The sequence below is a fragment of the Anopheles maculipalpis genome, chromosome 2RL (genome assembly GCF_943734695.1).
Source record: "Anopheles maculipalpis chromosome 2RL, idAnoMacuDA_375_x, whole genome shotgun sequence".
Lineage (NCBI taxonomy): Eukaryota > Metazoa > Arthropoda > Insecta > Diptera > Culicidae > Anopheles > Anopheles maculipalpis.
This window is the reverse complement of record NC_064871.1, coordinates 5,225,071-5,246,043: the sequence shown is the minus strand read 5'-3', so window position 1 is coordinate 5,246,043 and position 20,973 is coordinate 5,225,071. Positions and strand designations below refer to the sequence as shown.

Genomic DNA, 20,973 nt, shown 5'->3' with positions numbered 1-20,973 from the left:
AAGTTAGTTTTCTACAAGTTGTTTTGTAACTGTCAAGTCTTACGCACTTGATCACGGTCCACTTCTACTCGTTCCCGTTAAGCCCTTTGGCAGAACTTTGCAATTTCCGCGAATTATCTTAAAAATGGGCCAATGTACACACACACACTCTCGTACCAATCCATTTTCTCGCCCCATCTTCAATCCCTCGGTTTGAAAGCCGATGATGAATTAGTGATGCGTCGATGCGTCTGATGAATGATGACAATCCACAACCCATCCAGTCGGTCGGTGGAACGTCCGGAAAGCGAGCAGAAGCAAGCAAAAATAAAACGAAAAAACCGACGTCGACGCACAACCTCACAGCAAAAAGGGGTTACCACGCACTGACAAATGAGGAAGCCGCAGGGAGCGAACCGTCGCCGCCGTCATCCGTTGGTATGCGCCGAGGAGAAGAAAATTAAAGGATTTTTCATCCTCGAGCACGCCTGATTACATCGTCAAGTGGTGGTGACGGTGGTGTTAGACCTGTGCTAAAAAGTCCGTGCTATCGTGTGCTTGGAGCGGCGATGGAGCGTGCAGAAAAGTGGTATGTATGTGTGCATGATAAAGTGTGCGATAATGGAGTTGCGAGCAGTGTTTAAGGTTGTTTTGCTGGGAGGAAAGAGGAGATAGCTTATCCCTTCGCAGCGACACAATGTTGTAATTTTGGAATTGGAATTTGGTAGAATAGAGGTGAGTAAGTTGTGTTTTCGTAAATTAATAATTAAAATAAAATATAAAATTCGTTACTATGTATTTTGAGTGGGTGATATGGGAAGAAAATATCCAATTGTGAGTATTAACTTGCTTTTGGCAGTTCGACGACTTGATGACTTGGCGTTTTTATCTTCAATGTTTTTTTTATTAGGCCAAATGACGGTTATCACCTTCGAAGTAATCCCCTTCCGATGCAATGCACCTCTTCCACCTCTTCTTCCACTCCTCGAAGCAGGCCTAAAACGCGGATGCTGGGATGTCCTTTAGTTTCGCCGTCGCTGTGGCTTCTATCTCCACGATAGTGTCAAAACGGTGTCCCCGAAGTGGCCGTTTTAGCTTGTTGAACAGCCAAAAGTCGGCTGGTGCCAAATCTGGCGAATACGGCGGTTGCGGAACAATATGGGTGCCAGTTGTTGCGAAAAACTCCCTCAAAATGATGGCCGTATGGGAGGGCGCATTAGCGTGGTGCAAAAACCAGCTGTGGTTTTTCCCCAAATACGGCCGCGTTCGCCGGAAGGAGGTTCCGAAAGGTCTCCAAATCCTCTCGTGGTGGATGGTCCTACAAAATTTGATACATGCGCGCTGCTCCACAAACTTGGACATGATCGATATGGACAAAAACACTTGGCGCAGCTCTGAAAACAAATTGTCACTCATAGCCGGGTTGTTTTGTGACTGGAAACGTGGCAGAACTGTCAAAAACATACATATTGACAAACGCTTGGTTTGCTCGTCGTTGAGAATGCCGTTAGGACATGGTTAAGTCACCATGGGCTGCAGTCCACGGCTCGATCCACTGCTGCATCCGATCCTCAAAGGGGACTCCATCTGATCCAACAAACGAGCTCGCTGTACTCCTCTAAACTTGGTCTTCAGCTGGTCGATGAAGATTACCAGCATATCTAGTATATGGATTTAAATATTGCGCAACTCATACGCCACAAAAGTTGACAAATTTTCAAAGAAGAGCTGTCTCCAGTGGCAGTTTTCTCAAGGATTCATCTTCATAACCTCTCAAATCATTTTCTCCTAAATTAGAATGTCTCAAACCAACATTTAACATTTACAAGGACTTCTCAAAGCTCAGGATTCTCAGGATTTTCTTTAAAAAAATCTCAATGGTTTTTATGAGACTATGGAAGTCTTTCACGTGCACGATAAAACTCTTTAACATGCGTTAGAAACTTTCTTTTTAATCAAACCGGAAATCTTTATGTCACCCAAACATTTCCAACAATGTTTCCCTAAATACTGATTTTAAAATAACGGAACATACCAACCAAGATCCGTTCCATTTCGGTATCAACTGGTCTTCTCTCAAACGACCACTTTCTGTCCCATAAATTCTTCCTTATCCAAATAATTGCGGCAAAACTGCACACACACACACATACGGACCCAGCCCTGGCAAACGACCAACGAATCGAAGCTAAACTTATGAAAGATAAACTTTCTTTCCGTCCGACTACCGGTCAAACAAAGCGGCGTCCTCACCCCGGTAGGCGTCGGTGTCAGTGAGCCTTTTGTTTCGGGAAGAGTGATGTACTTGAGTGAAAATATTTGTATCCCTTTTTGCGGTTAACGGTTATTCCTAGGATCGGAATATTTCCTTCCCTTGCTTTACCAAAACTCCCGCTAACTCCGCAAGACACCGTTGTCCGTTTGCCGCAGCAAGAGGGTGTTGTTGATCAATCACACGCCACATTCGGTAAGCAAAGGATCGTGAACAATCGTAGGGATATCTGTTGGGCAGAGGATATCTTTAAGATTGAATCACGTACCTTGTTAGCGTGTGTCTTGTCCTGTCTGCTGCATTAACTCGCCGTGTCTCGCCGTGGGTGATCTTTTGTGTTCGTACTCGTAAATGTGTCTGTCGCTCGCTGATTTGGGTGGTTTGATCATTGGTACTGCTGCGGTCGCTAATCAGACCCATGATTGATCTTGTTTTCGGTACACAGTTCGACCGTGTTCGTCCCTTCATCCCGGAGGCGCTATTTCCCACGCCGAGGGACGACCGAAACTTGGACACATCTGCTCGGTTGCGTTAAAAGTTTTGCCGGGCGAAAAGGGAAACCCGGAAGAGGCACACGAGAGGCAAAATTTATTCATCGGCAATATATACACCCATAAAGTGTAGTTGCGAGTAGAGTACCATTGCAGCCGTTGCAATATTGGTTGCCGCAACAAACGGCCGTGCTTGCGCCATGGAAAGAAAAACGGGGTGGAATATGGAATTAGGCAAGTAAATCAATTTGATTATGCAAATTAGCCGAAGGCAGAGGTTTGATCTTTTGGGGTTGGTGGGCGAATTATTGCCCTGCCGTGCCGTTGTGTCTTTTGTTTTGTGGCGTTGCTTGGTGTTAAGTAGAGGAAAAGGTATTGAAATTAACGAAAACGGAATGCGATCAAATCTTTTTGTGTTTGGAAAAAATATGAACCACTCCTTGACAACGAAGTTAAAGACAAAGAAAATTAACGAAGAAAGTTCTTAACTTCAGTTCTTAAATCAACAGCACGGATAAAATCATAATTTAGCACCCGTAAGTTGATATCGCAACACAACGAAGGAAAGCAAACAACTCTCCGTGGAGGTAAATTTTACATTCGCGCCATCCTCTCCCAAACACAGGGATTCACGTTCGGGTCAGGGAGAAAGGTTTTAAATTATTAATTTATCACTGTCAAGAGTTTCGTGTGGAAAGCCACAAGAACCCGTCGCCCGTTACGTGCCGTAGAAACGGAAGGATTTGAATTATGCCCTGGAGAATCCTGGTCGCGGTTTATTGGTTGGGTGGGAAAAGTTTAGAAGTGATAACAGCGGCGAGAGGAAGGCATAGTTGTTGGTGCGGTAATTGATACCGGGCAAGCCCCTAGAGGTACCTTTAAAAGGGACACTCGCACTCGAAATTATTGTCACAAGTCACTAATTACAACTTTGTTGTTTTGGGAATTTTTTGGGATAAGGTTCTCGTGTGGCTCTCTAATTGAAATGTTCAACTTGCTTCAGTTTGTGTCCAGGTTGGTTGTTTTTCGCTTAACTAGTCCGGGGACTGGAGGAAGATGGATTCAAACGCAACCAAACTAGTGTTAGCAAATTAGAAAGTTTCTCAAATGATCGATGCGAAGGCAGACGCACAGCACACGAACAACACAAACTGCAGTTTGTGCGCATGTTTGCATGTTTTCTCTCGGAATTGCCCAGAACATGGACACACAGTCCTTAATCTCCGACAAGACATTCTAATTGCTCTAATCCTTCCTCATTTGCCAGCAGGACGTGTTATAGAACAAACATTCAGGACGAAGCTGCGACGCTGTCGAATCGTCTAATCGCCTTGGATTCGATCCGTTCCGGTGGTGGCTCCGGTTGCTTTGCAAAGAGCTACGAAGACGTCATATACTCGACAATCTCGCCTGCGCTGCTTAGAAGTCTAACAAACGGAAAGGAAAATATTTTCTCACGCAAATGCTTTGTGCCCAGGTTTGGCGCATCATCATTTGCACGGTCCGGCCGGACCGTTGAAAGGACGCAGTCCTCCGATATGTGCGTCCCCTCGAAATGGGTGAAGATCGGTATCGAATCGGCAGCTCCCTTGTAGTAGGGACACGGTGCGTAATGGATGGTCAGCTGACAAATGCGACGATACGGCACACACATGTTTCTTCGATGGGTTTTTGTTTTCCTATCGTCTTGCTTCTTTTCCTGTGTCCGAGCGGTTTCGCCCTGAAAGGTCTTGAGACTTGCTTAGAGTCCTCAGGGATAGAGTATGTGTAAGGGAACAGGGGTGAAAAAATAGATTGACCAGTGGTCATTCTAAACCTAAAGAACGAAGGGTCCTCAGTTGCTGTGTCTTGTCTATTCTAAGTCCCGATTATGCAACTAGCTGTTTGGGAAACGTGAAGGAAATCTTATTTATGTTTATTTTTCTCTACTTTGTCTTCGCAAACTCCGGAACACACCATCGGAGAGAGAACGTGAGAGGGGTATAACGCATCGTGGCCGTTGGTGCATCTGCAGTCTCAAAACGTAAGAAAAGCATCAAAATTTGAATGCAATTTAAATATTGCACCCTTATTGTTTTCGTTTATGTGTGTGTGTCGTTACAAAGCACATCAAACAGGAGAGGACCTTTCATTGTCAGCTTCCCGATAGCCTGCTGCCAAATGCAAATCTTTATAATATGCATGCCCGCGCGTGTGTATGCGTGATGACACCTATTGTGCTCGGGATGTCATCAGCGCGCGCTTTTCACTTTTTTCCATACGACTTGCGTCTTCTTCGAGGACCAGTTCGGCAAGATATTCTAATGTATCACTTGTATGATGACCCCCTCAAGGTCCAAACCATGTAGCATGACTCTCGGAAGGAAGCCACAGCAGCAGCAGCAAGATGATGATGCTGTGTTCCTGCTGAGATAAGGGTGGAAAGATGATGGGACCCCGCTTTTCGACGGAAGCTGAAGATCACGAACTCTTATGTTGAATGGGCAGTTTCGGGTGCCAGCGAAGATGTTACGCCGGGCGAAAGGTCGTTGTCCAGAAGTTGATGCTGCATGATCTGCTTGACCGTTGCTGGTCAACGGTTATGACCGAATGGTGGTAATTGATGTCAGGCTAAACTCCGGGGGTTGATTTGTTTTGCTTGTTTTTTAACTATTCCGGTTCCTTCCGGGAGGGAGTTTGCGAGCGAGTGCATTTAACCGTTGGGAGATGTGTCTGTTAGTTTAATGTTGGCATCCATCTCGTTTGATAGGTCACTGTGTCGATTTCGCAGGAGGAGAGTCCGGAGACCGTCAAAACAGGTTCTGTTTCGAGCATACAAAAACAGCTATTCAGAAACATCATCCGAATGACCGTTAGCAAAGTCCATGACAAAATTAGTCGTTCTAGTAGTTATATCGAAGTCCAATTACCTTCAAACTGTTATGACTTTTGGAGTTCTCTAGTGGCACAGAAAGACTCTTAACGACACTCGGTCGTAACGCTCTAGGTGCGATCCAGAACATTGAGCATAGCAAGAGTGAAGACATTAAAATTTTATCGCTTCATGTCTGGAGAACTGCCACAGCAGAATGCCACCGTAAAACGGCAACACAAAAACAAAACCCAACCTTAAAACGTAAATCTTTTTCGGTATCTGGTGGCTGTGCGCTTCTAATTTCGATGTAGCACTCATTAGACCCACTATCGCAACTTCAAACAACGGGTCAACAACAGTGTCTCGGTTGAAGTTGGGCTATAAATTATCCAAAAAACATTAACTTCACTTGAGCCTTACGCTCGCTCGCTCTCGCTCGCTTGCTGAGAGGTGTGTTTTGGCCACTTTGGGAATGTTGGAAACGTTGGGAACTCGGTAAAGATACCACTCAATTGTTGGACCAGCAATAATCTGATGGAATTGGCTGTGGAACTGTTCTGAAAGGCTGCTTCTCCACAAAACCTCAAAACCCGTGTTATGATAGCGAGTGGCAGTGAAAGATAAGCAGGATAATTATTTTTAATTTATGATCCGGTTTTTTTGCATTTCATTCTTCGGTCTGTTTGTGCTCTGCTATGGTGCTTTACATCGCGATACCTCCGCTATCTGCTGAGACTTACCTGTATTTGGAGGACTCCACATTGCAGTGCCCTTCTCCCAAAAAAATAATAAACGGAACCACAATTCTAGCGAATCCGAGCAGATCCGATGACCTCCTGGTGGAATGTCGTGTCTTACGTAATGCACCAAACGGGATGGATCATCTCGATAAGAAACGCACGCCCATTTCGTTGGCCGGTTGCGCGTTGCCCTTTTATCGCGCTTAAGTACACAGACGACGGGGATCAGGTTCGGGATTCGATCGATCGATTGCGCGCGCGCGCCCGCGTTAAGCGTTTCGTGATCGGGCGTTTTGCATCGGTCGTGACGGTGACCACGTGGCGCGCACGGCCCGGCAGGAAGTACCGTACGTATGTGAATGTGTGCCTTGGAACCATGCTGCGAGGCATTTTATCGTGCGAGCGATGTGGCGACAGAACGGCAAATAGTGCTCGAATGTAGCAAAAATCCTAACATATCGTAAAGTATCGATGTTTTTGTTTCTATCGAGGAAAGAATTGGATGAAGCAGGTCTCCATCAGGAGAAGGTTATCTGGTGGGTAATTAATCATGGTACAATTTTCTAGTTGCGCTGCAAACATGCAAGCGAGTGAAACCGTTCACACAAGTGCCACTCGATTGAAGTAGAACATAAATCTTGATTTTGTTTAAGCTATCTGCGGGGCTTAATGTTTACTAGCTGTGAGCGATTGGAGGGAAAATGGATTGGAAAGTAAAAGAAATCTTGTTGAAAATGGATTAAGAATGAATGTTCGTTTAGATAACAATTGTTAGTTTGTAAGTAGACAAAAATATTGGTTCCTTTAATGGAGTAAAGGCAAGAGCCTTAACCATTTACATGAGTAAGATAAGTAATCAAGAAGTTAATTAGACAAACCTTAAGAAATTTTGGCCGATTCTAGGGCTTGTATTAATTTACTTTCCCTCGACTATTATCAGGTTACAAATAATAAATTTTTAGCTTAAATATTTTGATTTGAAAAATTTAATATTTCAGAATCATTCAACTTTTGGAATTGGCGGGAAAAAAGTCCTACAAAGCATCGACTCTACAGAAACAGTTTGTTTAGTCGCTTTAATGCATATAAATTTGGCATGAAATTGGCCCTGTTCTCGCCGTTGTGCCACATCTCGATGCATGCATCCCGCATGCAATGAAAGAGAAACGATAGAAAGCCAATGTTTCCACGCTTGTCCCGGTTGCGCGGAAAGTGCACTTCACATGCAGCCGCGATTGCATACGCGGAAATGCATTCGTCCCGACCCGGCAGACTCCCGATGACGGCCAGAGGACAAGGCACAGGGCGATAAGGGGGCAAGATTGTTATCTGCGATGGTGAGATTGGGCTCGCGCTTGTCACACAGACACACACACACACACACAGAGCAGGGCGAGCATAATGGGCCACACGATGGGAACACTCACTGGCTGTGGAGGGGAGATTGGGAGGCAACTTCTTTCATTTCAGCCGTGTTTTGTTTTATGATGTGACCAATGCATGTATTATGTGTTCCATGGTTTTAGCATGTCTTCCTGGTGCGTCTTTCACGTGTCTTCCCCAGTGTTTAGCGGGGGGGCCTCTCGTACCCGGTGGAAAGATGACTATCGCAGGAAATGCTTGCGCTCGGATGCGATGCAAAGTTGGCTAAATGTTAAGTGGTTCGCGAATGGTCGCGAATGCAATTGTCGGATCGTGGCGACACCTGTTGAGATGGGTTGCCAACGCTTACATTGTTTTGCTCGTGATGATCGGGGTCAATACATGCGGAGGATTGATTTCATGGAATGTATAGGTTACAATCACAGCACGGCCCTAGGTCCTAGGTTAGTTTCTTAGAGTTGGTAGAATAATAATGTTCGTTGAAGAGAAATTTCTCACGACCATTTTCAGGCACTGCTGGTGTGGATCCGTATTTTTTGGGTCATGTTTGTAGGACCTTCCACTTAAACCAGATTTTAAATTGAAAAAAATATGTCCTTCAACTAGACAAACACGCCGAAAATGTCTACGATGTCCGTGAGAAAGGTACCCGGTTTTCCCACCGACACCAGGGACCCAAAAGCAAAAATAAAACAGGTTAGACTAGTAAAAACCTCGGCAAGCATCGATTTTTTGGACAACATTTTTCAAAATTTTCCTCCTATTTTTGCACCCAAAACTAGCTTTCCTTCGAACGAGTTTTGCTTAGGTTTCCGTTTCCCTTTTCTTTTTTTTTTTTTGATGAGAAGTTTGGTAATTTTTCTTTCTTGAAAAATCGAGGCCACAACCGTGCGCACTTAGAAGGACACAATTTTGGGAAGGATTAATCCATTCCGACGTGAACTCTTGGAGTTGGCTAGGACGGTTGTTAAAATCATTACCCCATTTCCCTCGGAACGGAAGTTCAGGGGTTGACCATGGGTACAGTCTGTGCGTGCTTTTTTTTTTTCTACCTTCGATGTACCTCTTTTTTCGGTCCCAAAGGTCATCAGTGTCAGCACCGGTCAGTTTTGCACCGGGGGAAAGGGGTTAATGTTGTTCATGAATCCATTAGCTAACGGAGCGCACGGAAAAAGGCTTATGGAGGACAGTGTCGTTGTCGTTTTTTTTTTTTTGCTTTATTCCGTATGTCATATCCGCTTCCTGGGTGTGTGAGCTGCAGTTTCACACATGGGAAAAGGGTACCATGCTGCCGAAAGCGATCGATCATAATATTTTAAATCAAATAGCCAAACGTTTGTGAGAAAGTTTTCAACGCACCAATGGAAGAAAGATAGCTGTCCGGTTGATAAGGGAGTGAGTCATCTGGACACACACACACACACGGAGAGTCAAACTTTCTAGGAGAATCTAAGATAATAAAGAAGAAAATTGTTATAACGGATTTTTCATTTACGCAAAAACTGGATTTTTTTTCTACATCGGTAAAGAATCTGACAAAGAACTGGCTTTTGAACAGTTTTTCATTAAATATTTCTAAAGATACCAAGCGCAGAGGAACATACAAAAAAAGTAATTCATATCCAAATATATCTTTAAATCAATCCTTCCTGCCTTCACTTCAATCGTCTCATCTTAAGCAACAGATAAATTTGCAACCTCCATTGTACACCAATTGTACACCAAAGTGTGCCAAAAAATCTATTTTCCATGTCATCATGCCAGGACGAATCGTAACCTGCCGCTCAGCTTGCCCTGGTCTTCCAATTTAACCACACAATCAGTACACACCCGAACGAACCTAGACCGATGTGGTGCAGCGCTTTGTGCTGCTGTCAACCTTTTTTTATCTGCCCTTCAACTGGTGTGTGCAATGAACAGTAACAAGGCAGCATCTCCATTCAATCAAAAACTCTCGAGCGCGTGTCGACGAACAAGCGAAAAGAGTTCTCCTCTAACCTCACGCACGCAACGCACACATTTTTATGGAAGAAAGGATTCAAGGGGCAAGATTGCTTCTTCTTTTTTGTGCATACCCACCACCGAAAATGAGAAGTTCTTCACCGCCGATATGCCCCGAGGAGCATGCGGGCCACGAACTGACAGCACTTTGACATCTGTAACATTTTACCTCCGGTAGTGATGGACTTTTCATCTCATTTTGCTCCTCATAGGCATCAGGAGTTGGGTCCCCCTCTTGGTTTTCACCCTCATTTTCATCCCAGAGGCTAGAGATGCGTTTTTTTCATATCCGGTATTGTCCCTAAACCGGCTGGCCCAGGAGCAGCATCTTGATCCTGGGCTCAGACATCTCATCTCAATCGGGTCTGCTGAGGCCACCAAACAACAACACGCAGATCATTAAAAAGGCAGTTCTTTGAGAAGGAAAGACAGAGCGAGAGCGGGAGAGGTCATAGCACACATCTTCCAGCAGAGAAAGGGTCTACAGAGAAGGGTAAATCACCAGTGCAGCGTACAGCAGGAGCGCATCGTATCTAGAAGTTTTGTGCAGGTTCATCCCAACTCCCAACCCCGACTGACGTTAATAAGTGCAAAAGTTAGTTCTCTCATTTAGTTTCGCCTCGGGGTGATTGGTTCCCGGGTTCCCAGCTCATCATGCATGCGGTCACATTTGTTTCAATTCGCAAAGCAGTTTTCAAAGCCGGGGGAAACTCGACTGGAATTTAAACCTCACGCGGGCGTATGTCGAAACACAACACGCGCGAACGGGGTTGAAGGTGTTGCCAGGACAGCGGGATGTTGCCGTCCAAAATTGAAACATACCGTCAACAGTCACCACTTCCCCCAAGGGCACAGGGCAGCGGTTCCCTTGCATTTTTCCTTTTTTTACCCGTTGAGCGATAACGCGATCCTATTGTGCTCGGTCGCGGTCAAAATACGCACTTGAGCGAATCGAATCGATGGGCCGTAAATTGTGTTAACTCTTACGATACGAGCTAATTATGAAGTTGAAGTGTCGCTAGCGCCGTTTCGGATTGCACGTCCCGGGGCGTTAGGGTTTTTGAAAAATTGAAATATTATATTACGTTTATTACATTTTTGCTTTCTGTCTGAAGGGTCTTTTTTTCATGGAAATCTTCTCTTCACGGACGGATATCAGTAGACGTAGGGCGATCACGTCACCAGCTCTTAGGCAGGTTGTGATGACGTTTCAGTCGGTGGTGTACTACTGTTGTCGCCGCCACCACTTCCACTTCCACCTTCTTGTGTATTCTCCTGAATCCAAGAGTCAAACTCCGAAACGCGTGTGTACACATCCGGAACTCCAATGCCACAGTATCGTGTACCGTACGACACAACTCCAGACAGCTGATTGTTGCACACGAGCGGACCACCAGAATCACCCTGAAAGTATGCAATGCATTATTAGAATGTTCACCAAATTCCTCTAGCTGCCCTTTTTAGGCTACGCACACCACAAGCTCCCTGCCCGACACGGGTAAACGTGCAGATCTCGGTCGGATTAACGGGCATACCACGCTCCCGGCACTGGTCGTTCGTGATCGTCGTCAGTTCCGCTTCCTGCAGATCCTTGGGCGTCGATCCGATACGGATCGGCATCGTGTAACCCCAGCCGGTCAGCAAACACATCACGCCACCACCAACAAAATCGGACGAGTAGCGAATCGGCTGCACGTTCTCGTTGAACGTGAACGCCTCCTTCACGCGCATCACCCCAATATCGCTCCGGTTAAGCTCGATGTAGTCCGGATGGATGAGGTACGATTCGACAAAGTACCGTGTGCCCTTCGCACCATCGTCACGCAAATCGTTTGTGCCGGCGACGATCGACATCCGGCTGGTGTCCATCCCGTCCAGACAATGGGCCGCCGTTACGACGTAGTACTCGTTCACGATCGAACCGCCACAGTTGTGCATCCAACGCTTTGGACCGAACCCGAAGAACGAGCTGACCAGTACCTGTAGCGAAATTTGGTACGGAATACGCTCGTTCGCGGTGGTACCGCCGACGATCTTTGAGTCATCCGCTGCTTGGCAAAGGGGAAAGGAGAAACATCAAATCAGATCACTTTCGTTGCATCCGGTATCGAGAAGTAGCTGACACCAAGCCGTACCATGCGTTACGGAACATCCAACGGTAAGCAGAAACACCCAAACACTTAGACAACCCAACGAAGACATACTTTCGGCACGTTTTTCCGTTTACTTTTAGGGTCCACCTGGAACGTGATATGAAAGTGAAGCAAAATTGGAAACACCCTGCAAGGAGTTGCTCCCCTCGGAGAAGCACACACGCAACCACAGTGAGTCTCACCTTCCGATCCGATCGACACGAACGCAATGACGGAACACATTCGGTGTGTGACACTTTTGTATTATATTTATATTGTTTTACGATATACCGTCACGTTCCCCGAAGGTGGTTCCATTATCAAACTGCACACCGAAATAGTAGCAGTAGCAGCGCACGATATCAAACACACCCGTTCGTTGGATCCCGTTTTCCGGTCTCCCAGGTCTCCTTGAATTTATGGCCCAAAAGGTGCTTGATTAGTCGCACTGGTCGTGTTGGTTGTGCCATCGCCATCATCATCGCGTTACTTTTAATTGGACATTTTGGAATTTTGTAATGTTCTCAACTTACGTTACGCGCCCCGGGTTCGGAAGTCGAGAAGATCATCTTTGTTTACTTCCGGAGAACAACAAATTGTGCGGGTCGGATCGGATGTTGCTCCCATTTGGCACGTGATCGATTTGTGCGACGCGTGTTGGCGTACTGACCTCGCTGGATCGCTTCGATCGTCTGTGTCTGTGTGTCAGTGTCAGCTGGCCTAGAATTCCACGAGACACCCCGGGAAGGTCACGGGTAACGCACGCACGCACACTTGATTAACCGCCATGGGGCGCTCCGTACATCAGTGCGTCATCAACAACACCATGGCGTTGGGGCGTCGCATCGGATGGCTTTTGAATTGTGCCTTATTGAGACCGCTGGTTACTGCTTGCTGTCTGTCCACAATTGACGATATGCAAATGAGGTGTTGCCACGGGCCTGCGTCACCCTGCGCCGCTCGCATAAGTGCAGTGCCAAGTTCCAACAAATTGCATTTGCCGCACGTTATCGCCGAGCGCACCATGGACGATGAGTGCCGGGGAGTTATTTATTTCAATGTTACTCCCTTTAATTACTCGTCGAAAGTGATCGAAAATGCAACGGCGCTGGGGCCGTTGGAATGTAATTTGCAGCGGAATTAAGAATGGATTTTTTTCGAAGTAGTTGGAAAACTAACAGACCGGTCACAATTGCTTCCGACACTTCTAATAGGTGTCGATTTGTGGTGTTCCAGTTCCCGGTCTATCTCGTCGCAAAACAAACTGTTTCATTGTGTTTGGTAGAAATGTGTTCATAATTTAATTAGGCACGGTGTATGTTTTGATTACGGGAAGAACCTGTTGTATGTTTGTCGATACATTTGTGTAATTCTTGCCATATCTTGCTGCCAATTAGCCATGGCTTCTTCATGCATTTGCTCTGACAAAAAGTGTTTTTAATTTATTTAAAAAAATGCATTAATCTCAACCTATTTGCTGAGTAACCATTTAATATGTTTTTAATCTTGTTTAAGTGCCTGCTTTCGACAATCCTTGTTGAATGTCTTCATTCATCTTTCACCACCCGTGGTGCTAATTTTCGGAATACTTTGTGTGTTCTAACTCATTGCAATTTTTTTTCTTCTGGTGCTCTTCCTTCCATAATGAATATTCATGCACGAACCGACAACCAATGCCATTTGAATGTCATTTCCCTGTTATGACCAGTACTTCAAAATATGTTTCCACATCTCATTTTACTGGCAAGGTTTTTATCCCTACCCGTGCTCATACTCGCTCATAAATCGTATTTGTTTTCCCCGTTTTTCATCCAATCGGATGGACAGGGTCCTGCTGCTTCTACTGCTGACGCCTACAACGCATAGAACACGGGGGTGAAAAACTCCGGATATTCGAAACCTATACACTTCATCGCCTATGGCAAAGGGTGCGCGTGGACTCAAGTAGTTCTGCTTTAAATTATGACTTCAGTAAACGAGCATCTACCGGAGAGGGTTTGCCGGTTCGATTATTACTCTGGTCAATCCTGTGGCGAACCACCACCCTTGACCGTCATTTAGACCACACTCGGTGAACGCTAAGGACTTCCACTTCCGGGGCTACCACCTTCAAACCAAACACAAATCGCCGTAGGCCATCCCCATTCATCCTGACATGAATGGTGCATCCTTTGGTTAGTCGTGGAAGAACAAAAGAAGTCTCGAGCTCATCTAGAGAGAGGGCATCTATCGGGTTCTGATTTCTCAAAGGTGTCCCACTGTGTGTGTGTGGGTACATTGGTCCTTTGATGGTGGACTTGGAATAGATCCTGCTGCGTCTGCTTGTAGAAAATCATTGAAACAGGATATCTGTAATGCAACCATTTAACGATTGATGCCGAATGAATAGGATTCTTCCACTGCACTGACCATGGAACCGGTGTAGTAGCGTTTCGGAAGTGGTCTCAATTCACAATCGGGATTGCTTGATACATGGAGACAAAATGATCGATGACGTGACGTTGAGATAGTTCTATTTACCCCAACAAAAAAAGGGGCTCCCCTTTTAGGACAAGCTCACTATTTCTTGTGCGGCACCTGGTTCAAGTGCAGGACGGCGTCCACCATCGTTGCGTGAATTTGATGATTATTGGAAAATTATAGCCTTCCCACAACGTGTTGCGGCAATTCGATGACCATCCGTTGACACGTAACAATTGAACAATTCAACCAGCAAAAGAGGGAAGTGAGATAGCAAACAAATCATATATAACGACTAATTGGAATCGTCATTGGGGGAAAACCTCCCAGTTTTCCACCAAACCGTGTTGGGAAATAGTGGCAAATTCCCCTATCGGATTGCGTGTCGATCGAATACTAGCGATCCGGCTAGCATTTACCGGCCCAGTTCAGGCATTATCAGCTTTTCTAATGCAATATCGATGGCACGTACCGCAATGGGGGGACCTAATTGGCTTCATTGGAAAAGGATTGGGGAAAGAGAACATTGTTTGCTAAATTGGATGATCATTTCACGCGTTTTCCAACTCGATAGATATGCTCAAATCGTATTAAGATATAATTAAACAGTTCAATGGACGCGCTGCTTGCTTCTGTTTGTTATTAGTGTGATGAACTTTGGCGGTGGCATTAATTGAATGTAATTTAATGTGCTCGGCGTGACATTTTACATTGTTTTACATTGATTGAATACCACTTGAACGATTGAACTTTTTTTTTTTTTAAATGTCACTCTTGTGTTTGACTTTTGTTCTTCTAAATAAAAGCTTCACGCCATGTGTTTTTGAAGCTGAAATCCTTTGTAAACTTGAGTAAAAATTTGTAAATAGGATAAAAAAGAGCATTCGTTCTCAGCAAATAGTATCCATGATAAGTATCGGATTTATGCTCGACTCTTTGAACCTAGGTATAAAAAACTAGTCCTGGAGGCTGGTCCATGGCACGCGCTTCGCAAAGATCAACAAATATATAAAGATGAGATGTGTGCCGAGAGATCCGTAGCATCTGATCACCAGTTGCGTGAAGCGGGCTTCTTTTAAAATGAGCAGACGAAGAGGAAAAAAAAAATGCTCACCCAGAAATCCTCCAAGCGAAACGACCCAAACGATGGAACCAAACAAACAAACGGAAACCTCGATCTCCTGACGCCAACCCAAGGGTCTGGATGCGAACGGGGGCAGAAAAGAGAACTAGCAACAACAACAAAAAACACACACTCAACGTGACAGTTTCGGATGCCTTGATCACTATCGGCTCCTATTTCCGCATTTTTAGGCCGCCTGGCAGTTCCGGAGTTGATGCCGTACAGTATCGACGCCGGTCTATTATGCTGACGATGGAAATGATGGAACGAAACCAAACGACGAAAAAAAAAAGTTAAAAACGTCACAATAGGCTGACTGGCACACACACGCACACCGCACACGCAGTTCGACACGGTTATCTCATATGGCCCGCGCCGGAGAAAAGTGAAATCTAATTAAAAAATATCAATTCTTTGATTGACAGCGAATGGCGGAGGCGCTGCTGGTTGGTGTCGATGTCGATGCTTGTGCCGGTCGAAAAACTCGGTACTCCATTTATGAGTCCTGGAGAATGACGAGATTCAGGTTTCGGAAAGTGATTGCAAAAAAAAAAAACAGGAGGCTTCTCTTGGAAGATCGTTGACCTGCCTGGGGTTTTTCGGAAGAAGAAAGCCCAAGAAGGATGCATCCTGCGGCAGCAACCCTGAAGAAAATGGTCTATCTTTTAGGTTTTTACCGGCCTGCATCAAAACGTGTGTGCCTGTGACACTTGAAAAGAATGCTTCATTATGAATGATTCATTCAGACGAATAACGAAGAGAAACCATATGGGAGAACTCGGATTTTGGCGCGTTTTTTCTCTGTTTCTTTCGATGCCTTGAGCTGACAAAACACGGAGCCATCAAATGAATTCTTCTTACTGGACAAGACTCCACATATGCACAAACCCTTTATTAATAAAAAAAAATGGCATGGACGCATAACTTTTTGCCTCAAATGTCAATAAGTCAACGACAAAAACGGTTCCGAAGTAATGCTTCACAACCGATAGGAGAATGCATTGAATAGGAGCGTTATAATAAATGACCAGTAATTTTAAACTTTACTCCGTAGGAAAATATTTTCTTCAATCCATTTGCCATCAAACCCGTTTCTCCCTTCGGCGAGTGTAGCGTCCAGTGTCGCCGGTGTCCAGTTCCAAAGGGCCAAACGTTATCATAGGGGTTTTGCCAGTTTTTGTCTTGCGTGAGCTGCGGAGTTGGGCCAGCCAGAAACACAACGATGTGCCTCGTTATGTCTTACATCTTCTGCTCTCTCGCTCTCTCGCACACAAACAAACAAAGACAGATGCCCCGTAATGTCCTCGTAGAGTATCCTTTCCAACAAAAGGAAGACTCTGTGTCTTGCCTTTCGAATACCTCGGTTGTCGTACCCTCTCCAATATTTGAATTCGGATCTATGCGCCGGACAATCATTGGTAATGCATGTGTTTCTGTGGCCGCAAGAAAATCGTGTTAGAGTTGGGGTGGTAAAACTTATCCTTTTCGGGCAGAGCGGACGAGAAAACCGGAACATCCTTCCGCCTTCGAGTTTGGGCGAACAAAATCCGAGAACCTTTTGCTGGGTTGGGTCGTGATTGTCTTTTTGGCGTTCGGTGCACAAGAAGCGAAGGATGGTTGGATGGGTTTTTAGGGTTATTAATTTGTGTGAATGCTTTCCATTCCTGAGCACAGAGGTGAAGGAAGGAGAATATGCTCCGGTGGAAGAGTATGTGTGGGTAATTATTAGTGATTTTCTTTCTGGCAAGCTATTCGAAGGTGTCATAAATTGTGTGGCCTTTTAACTGGCATCCCCGATCGACAAGAAAGCCGTTAGCTAATCACCGTTTGGTTGGTGTTTGTTTTGGGTGAAGTTTTTCTATTTTAATGGACAAGAACCCGGAATACACACAGGGCTGAGGGAGGACTAAACTTTTGGCTATGGGCTGATGGGTCGGATCCTACCATACCGCATAAATCATTATACAAGAGGCATTTCTGCTCCCGGTGGGAAGTAGTACATTATTTATCTGATTGCTGCCAAAAATCTCTCTGTAAAATTCAAATCGCTAATGAATTCGTTTGTGTTTTCATTAAAGGAAGATGATGTTTAGGAAACAAACACCACCGCCTCATTGAATTACCAAAACCCCCCAAGAAATTCGTTTTTGCTTGTTTCTTAAGCAACAAAGCAACAGATCATATTCAAAAATCGCATCCTCTCTGCCTTTGCTAATGAATTCTATCCGATTCTTCATTTTTAGGGAATGGAAATTATCGCTAAACTTACCCTTAAAGTGCGTATCCTGGCTAGAGATCCGGTGCGAAGCGACACTTCAATAAAACCCTTCCCGGTGTAAATGTCATCCCGGCACGCATTGCGCTGATTATTATGCCATAACAAAGTGCCATTAATTAGTGTGACAATTCGCGGGAATCTTGTCCAGCAGCGTGTCAGCAACTTCTGCCCGATGACAGATAAATGTTACCAAGTTCGACCATCATCCGCGTCACCCGTGTTCCGTGCGGGGTAGGGTAAAGGAAATAAAATTAATGAATATTCAATCCAACCGGGCCTGCTTCTCCTCGGGGACTCACCACACCCGGTCTCGGGGCCACTAATTGCTGACGGCAGCAGTACGTACGACGCCATCTCGTCCTGGACTGTCATGGATACGGGGACCGACTGGTGATAATTAATCCTGCAACACTCCGTTATGGTGGATCGAAGCGGCGCAGACATCACACGTTGACGGACGCCTTTGATCGAAGGATTTGTTTTGTTCTTTTCTGGTGTAAAAATGTAACTGTTTTTGTTTCGTCGTTTTTCCTCAAGCGAAGCGATACGGCCGCTACCTTAATGACATTTTAACAATGGAGTACAAACAACATCAACAAAAAATTCGCCCACATTCCCTTTGACACTAGATATGGTTATGTAGCACACGTAACGTAACGTGTGAGCGCTCGCGCTTTCCACATGATCGTGTTTAATTATTTCTCAAAAATCCTTCATCACACCGTACCCCCGTGTGCCATGTGCCGAACGGTTCCCGGACGAACCAACGGAAATTATAAAATTCCCAGGCCGCTTCCTTCGCTTCCTGCCAAAGCCAAAGCACGGAGAATGGTTTATCGCCAGGCCTGCAGTCTCTCACATAAATAACGATTTGATATAAGACCACGGATCCACCCCACAAGTGTGCTGTGTGGAGGTGGAAAACCCAACCCCATGCAATGCGAAGAAAGGTGGTTTTTGCGATAGAAAGCCATAAAGTTATCGTGAAACACTCGGCCGAAGACTAATTTTCAATTGAATAATTTCATACTTCATTAGCTCTCCGGTGGTAGAATACTTGAAGACGATCGTCTTCTCGCCCTCACCCACACATCTCCATTCGATTTCACTCGGGTTGAAATGTTCACCAGCAATTCTCGCAAGGTGTGCAGGAAAGAATTCTTCGCTCGCCTTTTCCCGTGGTGGTGGAAGATATTATGACAGCCATAATTCATTCCATGCCGCCGCCTGTTCCTGGGCGCTGGCCCTGGAAGAAAGATTAAGCAAAAGAGCTTTGTTTTGCTTTGGTCCCGTACCGTGGAAGGAAATCGAACGCCCGCACTTCTCCACCGTTTTTTTTTTTTTTTTTTTGAAACAAATAATGCCTCTCTACATCAATTAGATTTATTTATTATTTGCGTATGCCCGTGGTGGTGGTTTGCGGTGGCTTAGACGAGCAAAAGGGTTTATTATGGTCGTACGCATATAGGAGGAGAAAAGTACGCTCGCGTAAGATATGTTGCCGCCTCGCGCATATTAGAAAGCAATGAATCAGTCAACGGCCAACGGCGACGCCCAGAATTGGTTTTTCCGCCCTCGAACACCGCTGGCTGGTGGAAGCCGCTCGAAACGATTGCTCTTAAAATTGGAAACGATTATGTTAAAAGCCATAAATATGTGATCGGAAAGCAAAAAAAAAAAAACAGCCTCGACTTTCGTGTGCCTTAAAGGTTGGAATCCTTTTTTTGTTATTAAGTTAATGAATTGTCAACTCGAGCATCGGGTGAATAATGGCAGCCGCCGTCAATTCAAATAATAATAATCCACAAACCGTGTCCGTATGGGTTTACGTGTTGCCTACCTTCAGGCGACTATATAAGACAATATTTTTAGAATGTATCTTTATAAGCACGAACCGGCGCAAGTGGAACGAGAAAAGGAAAATTAAGACGGTGTAGAAACACTCCAACCAGCAAAGAAAACATACAAGAAAATCATGAATAAATTAATGATGATGATGGCGTTGTGTCAACGGGAAAAAAATGGGGCACGTTACGATGGGGTATGTCTTGAGACGACACACGGACAAAAAATCAATTACTGTAGATCTAGTTTTTTTTATTATAAAAAAGCCAGAGCGCGACTAGTCAACAATAAAAACCACCAAGAAGAAAAAAAAAGGCCGGGTCGTGGCCATACGCTAAATGATAATTGTTATCGTCTGCCTTCGCGCTGTGTCTGTCTGGCTCAGGGTCTATTGCCATACCGGGATTTATGATTAATATGCTAATTTTCGGTGAAAATTAATGATTACAACGGCAAGGAGGAGTGTTTTTCTTTTTGCTTCACGCACTTTTCTTTCACATAAATCTAAGACAAAGTGTTGCGAGAGAAGGATGGAACGAATCTTGACGGTTAGGAGACAAGTGTGTTATTATTTTTTAATTTTATTTTTGTTTTTATCAGCATTTTACATTCGACAAAAGCTGGCGAACGATTTAGATACTTCTTCGTAGCCTATCTGCGTAAAAAGAATGCCGCTGTTAGGATGCGGGTTGGGCTGTGGCGACACGGTTTGCACACAGAAGCATGCTGGTGCGTCGGCTTATCGCATGTGTAATTAGTTCCACTTTTGCTCCGTCACCCAGTCCGTCCCAAGCGTGCCCGGGAGTGTTTCAGTGAATTATGTTTCAATTAAGAGTTTCATCATCAATTTTTCTTACCCACAGTGAAGGCGAGAGGGTGAGTTAATTTTTTTGGGGACAAATTTAGGGCATTTTTATCATAAAACTACGCAACCGACAAAAATGGAACAGTTTTTAATCGATATTTATGCTCTTTGTTTTGTGACAATTATCAAAAGCTGTAATTTTGTTCCAAAAAACACAAGAAAACAATTTACTTAATATTAACTTTTTCCAGTTTTTTTTCCTGTTTCCTTTCATGCAACATCTTTAAGGTGAAATTCAATTTGCTTCAAAATGTCAAACCAAAACCACACAATCACCGGTCTAATGACTTTTTAGGTCCGTCCGTCCGCATGTCCTGCTGCTGCTACTGCTGCTGACGGCGGGACCTTTTGGCATCGCGTTCCGGTTACCCGCAAGGATAAAAACAGGAAAACACCAACCAACCGCATCCACCACCTATTACACCTACATTCCCCGATTCTTCTCGGCCAAAAAAAAAAAGGGAAAAAACAGAACGTCCTTTAAAGTTACTGTATGGACAGCAGGCAGGAATACGGATTCACCCCCCGGGTCTCTGCTAGCGGGCTCGAT

At 44.9% G+C, this 20,973-nt stretch overlaps 3 protein-coding genes across 3 annotated transcripts in view; 2 read left to right on the top strand and 1 right to left on the bottom strand.

Annotated features, from left to right (window-relative positions):
* LOC126559214 (UPF0687 protein C20orf27 homolog) overlaps window positions 1-20,973 on the top strand; it is a 462,937-nt gene that overhangs the window by 276,016 nt on the left and 165,948 nt on the right. The window lies entirely within an intron of this gene.
* LOC126558950 (dihydropteridine reductase) overlaps window positions 1-20,973 on the top strand; it is a 374,118-nt gene that overhangs the window by 267,989 nt on the left and 85,156 nt on the right. The window lies entirely within an intron of this gene.
* LOC126560021 (chymotrypsin-1-like) lies at window positions 10,909-11,922 on the bottom strand. The gene is made up of 3 exons (XM_050216182.1): window positions 11,856-11,922; window positions 11,194-11,768; window positions 10,909-11,124 (listed from the first exon to the last, which is right to left on the bottom strand). The coding sequence occupies exons 1-3, from the start codon at window positions 11,920-11,922 to the stop codon at window positions 10,909-10,911; spliced, it is 858 nt and encodes a 285-aa protein (XP_050072139.1).

What these genes read in the sequence shown, in the direction of transcription:
- LOC126560021 (XM_050216182.1), bottom strand. Translation starts at nt 11,922, where the DNA reads ATGTCTTCGTTGGGTTGTCTAAGTGTTTGGGTGTTTCTGCTTACCGTT. An exon ending in TGGATGTTCCGTAACGCATG is followed by an intron (nt 11,769 to 11,855) that starts GTACGGCTTGGT and finishes TTTGCCAAGCAG; the next exon opens with CGGATGACTCAAAGATCGTC. An exon ending in TCGGGCAGGGAGCTTGTGGT is followed by an intron (nt 11,125 to 11,193) that starts GTGCGTAGCCTA and finishes GCATACTTTCAG; the next exon opens with GGTGATTCTGGTGGTCCGCT.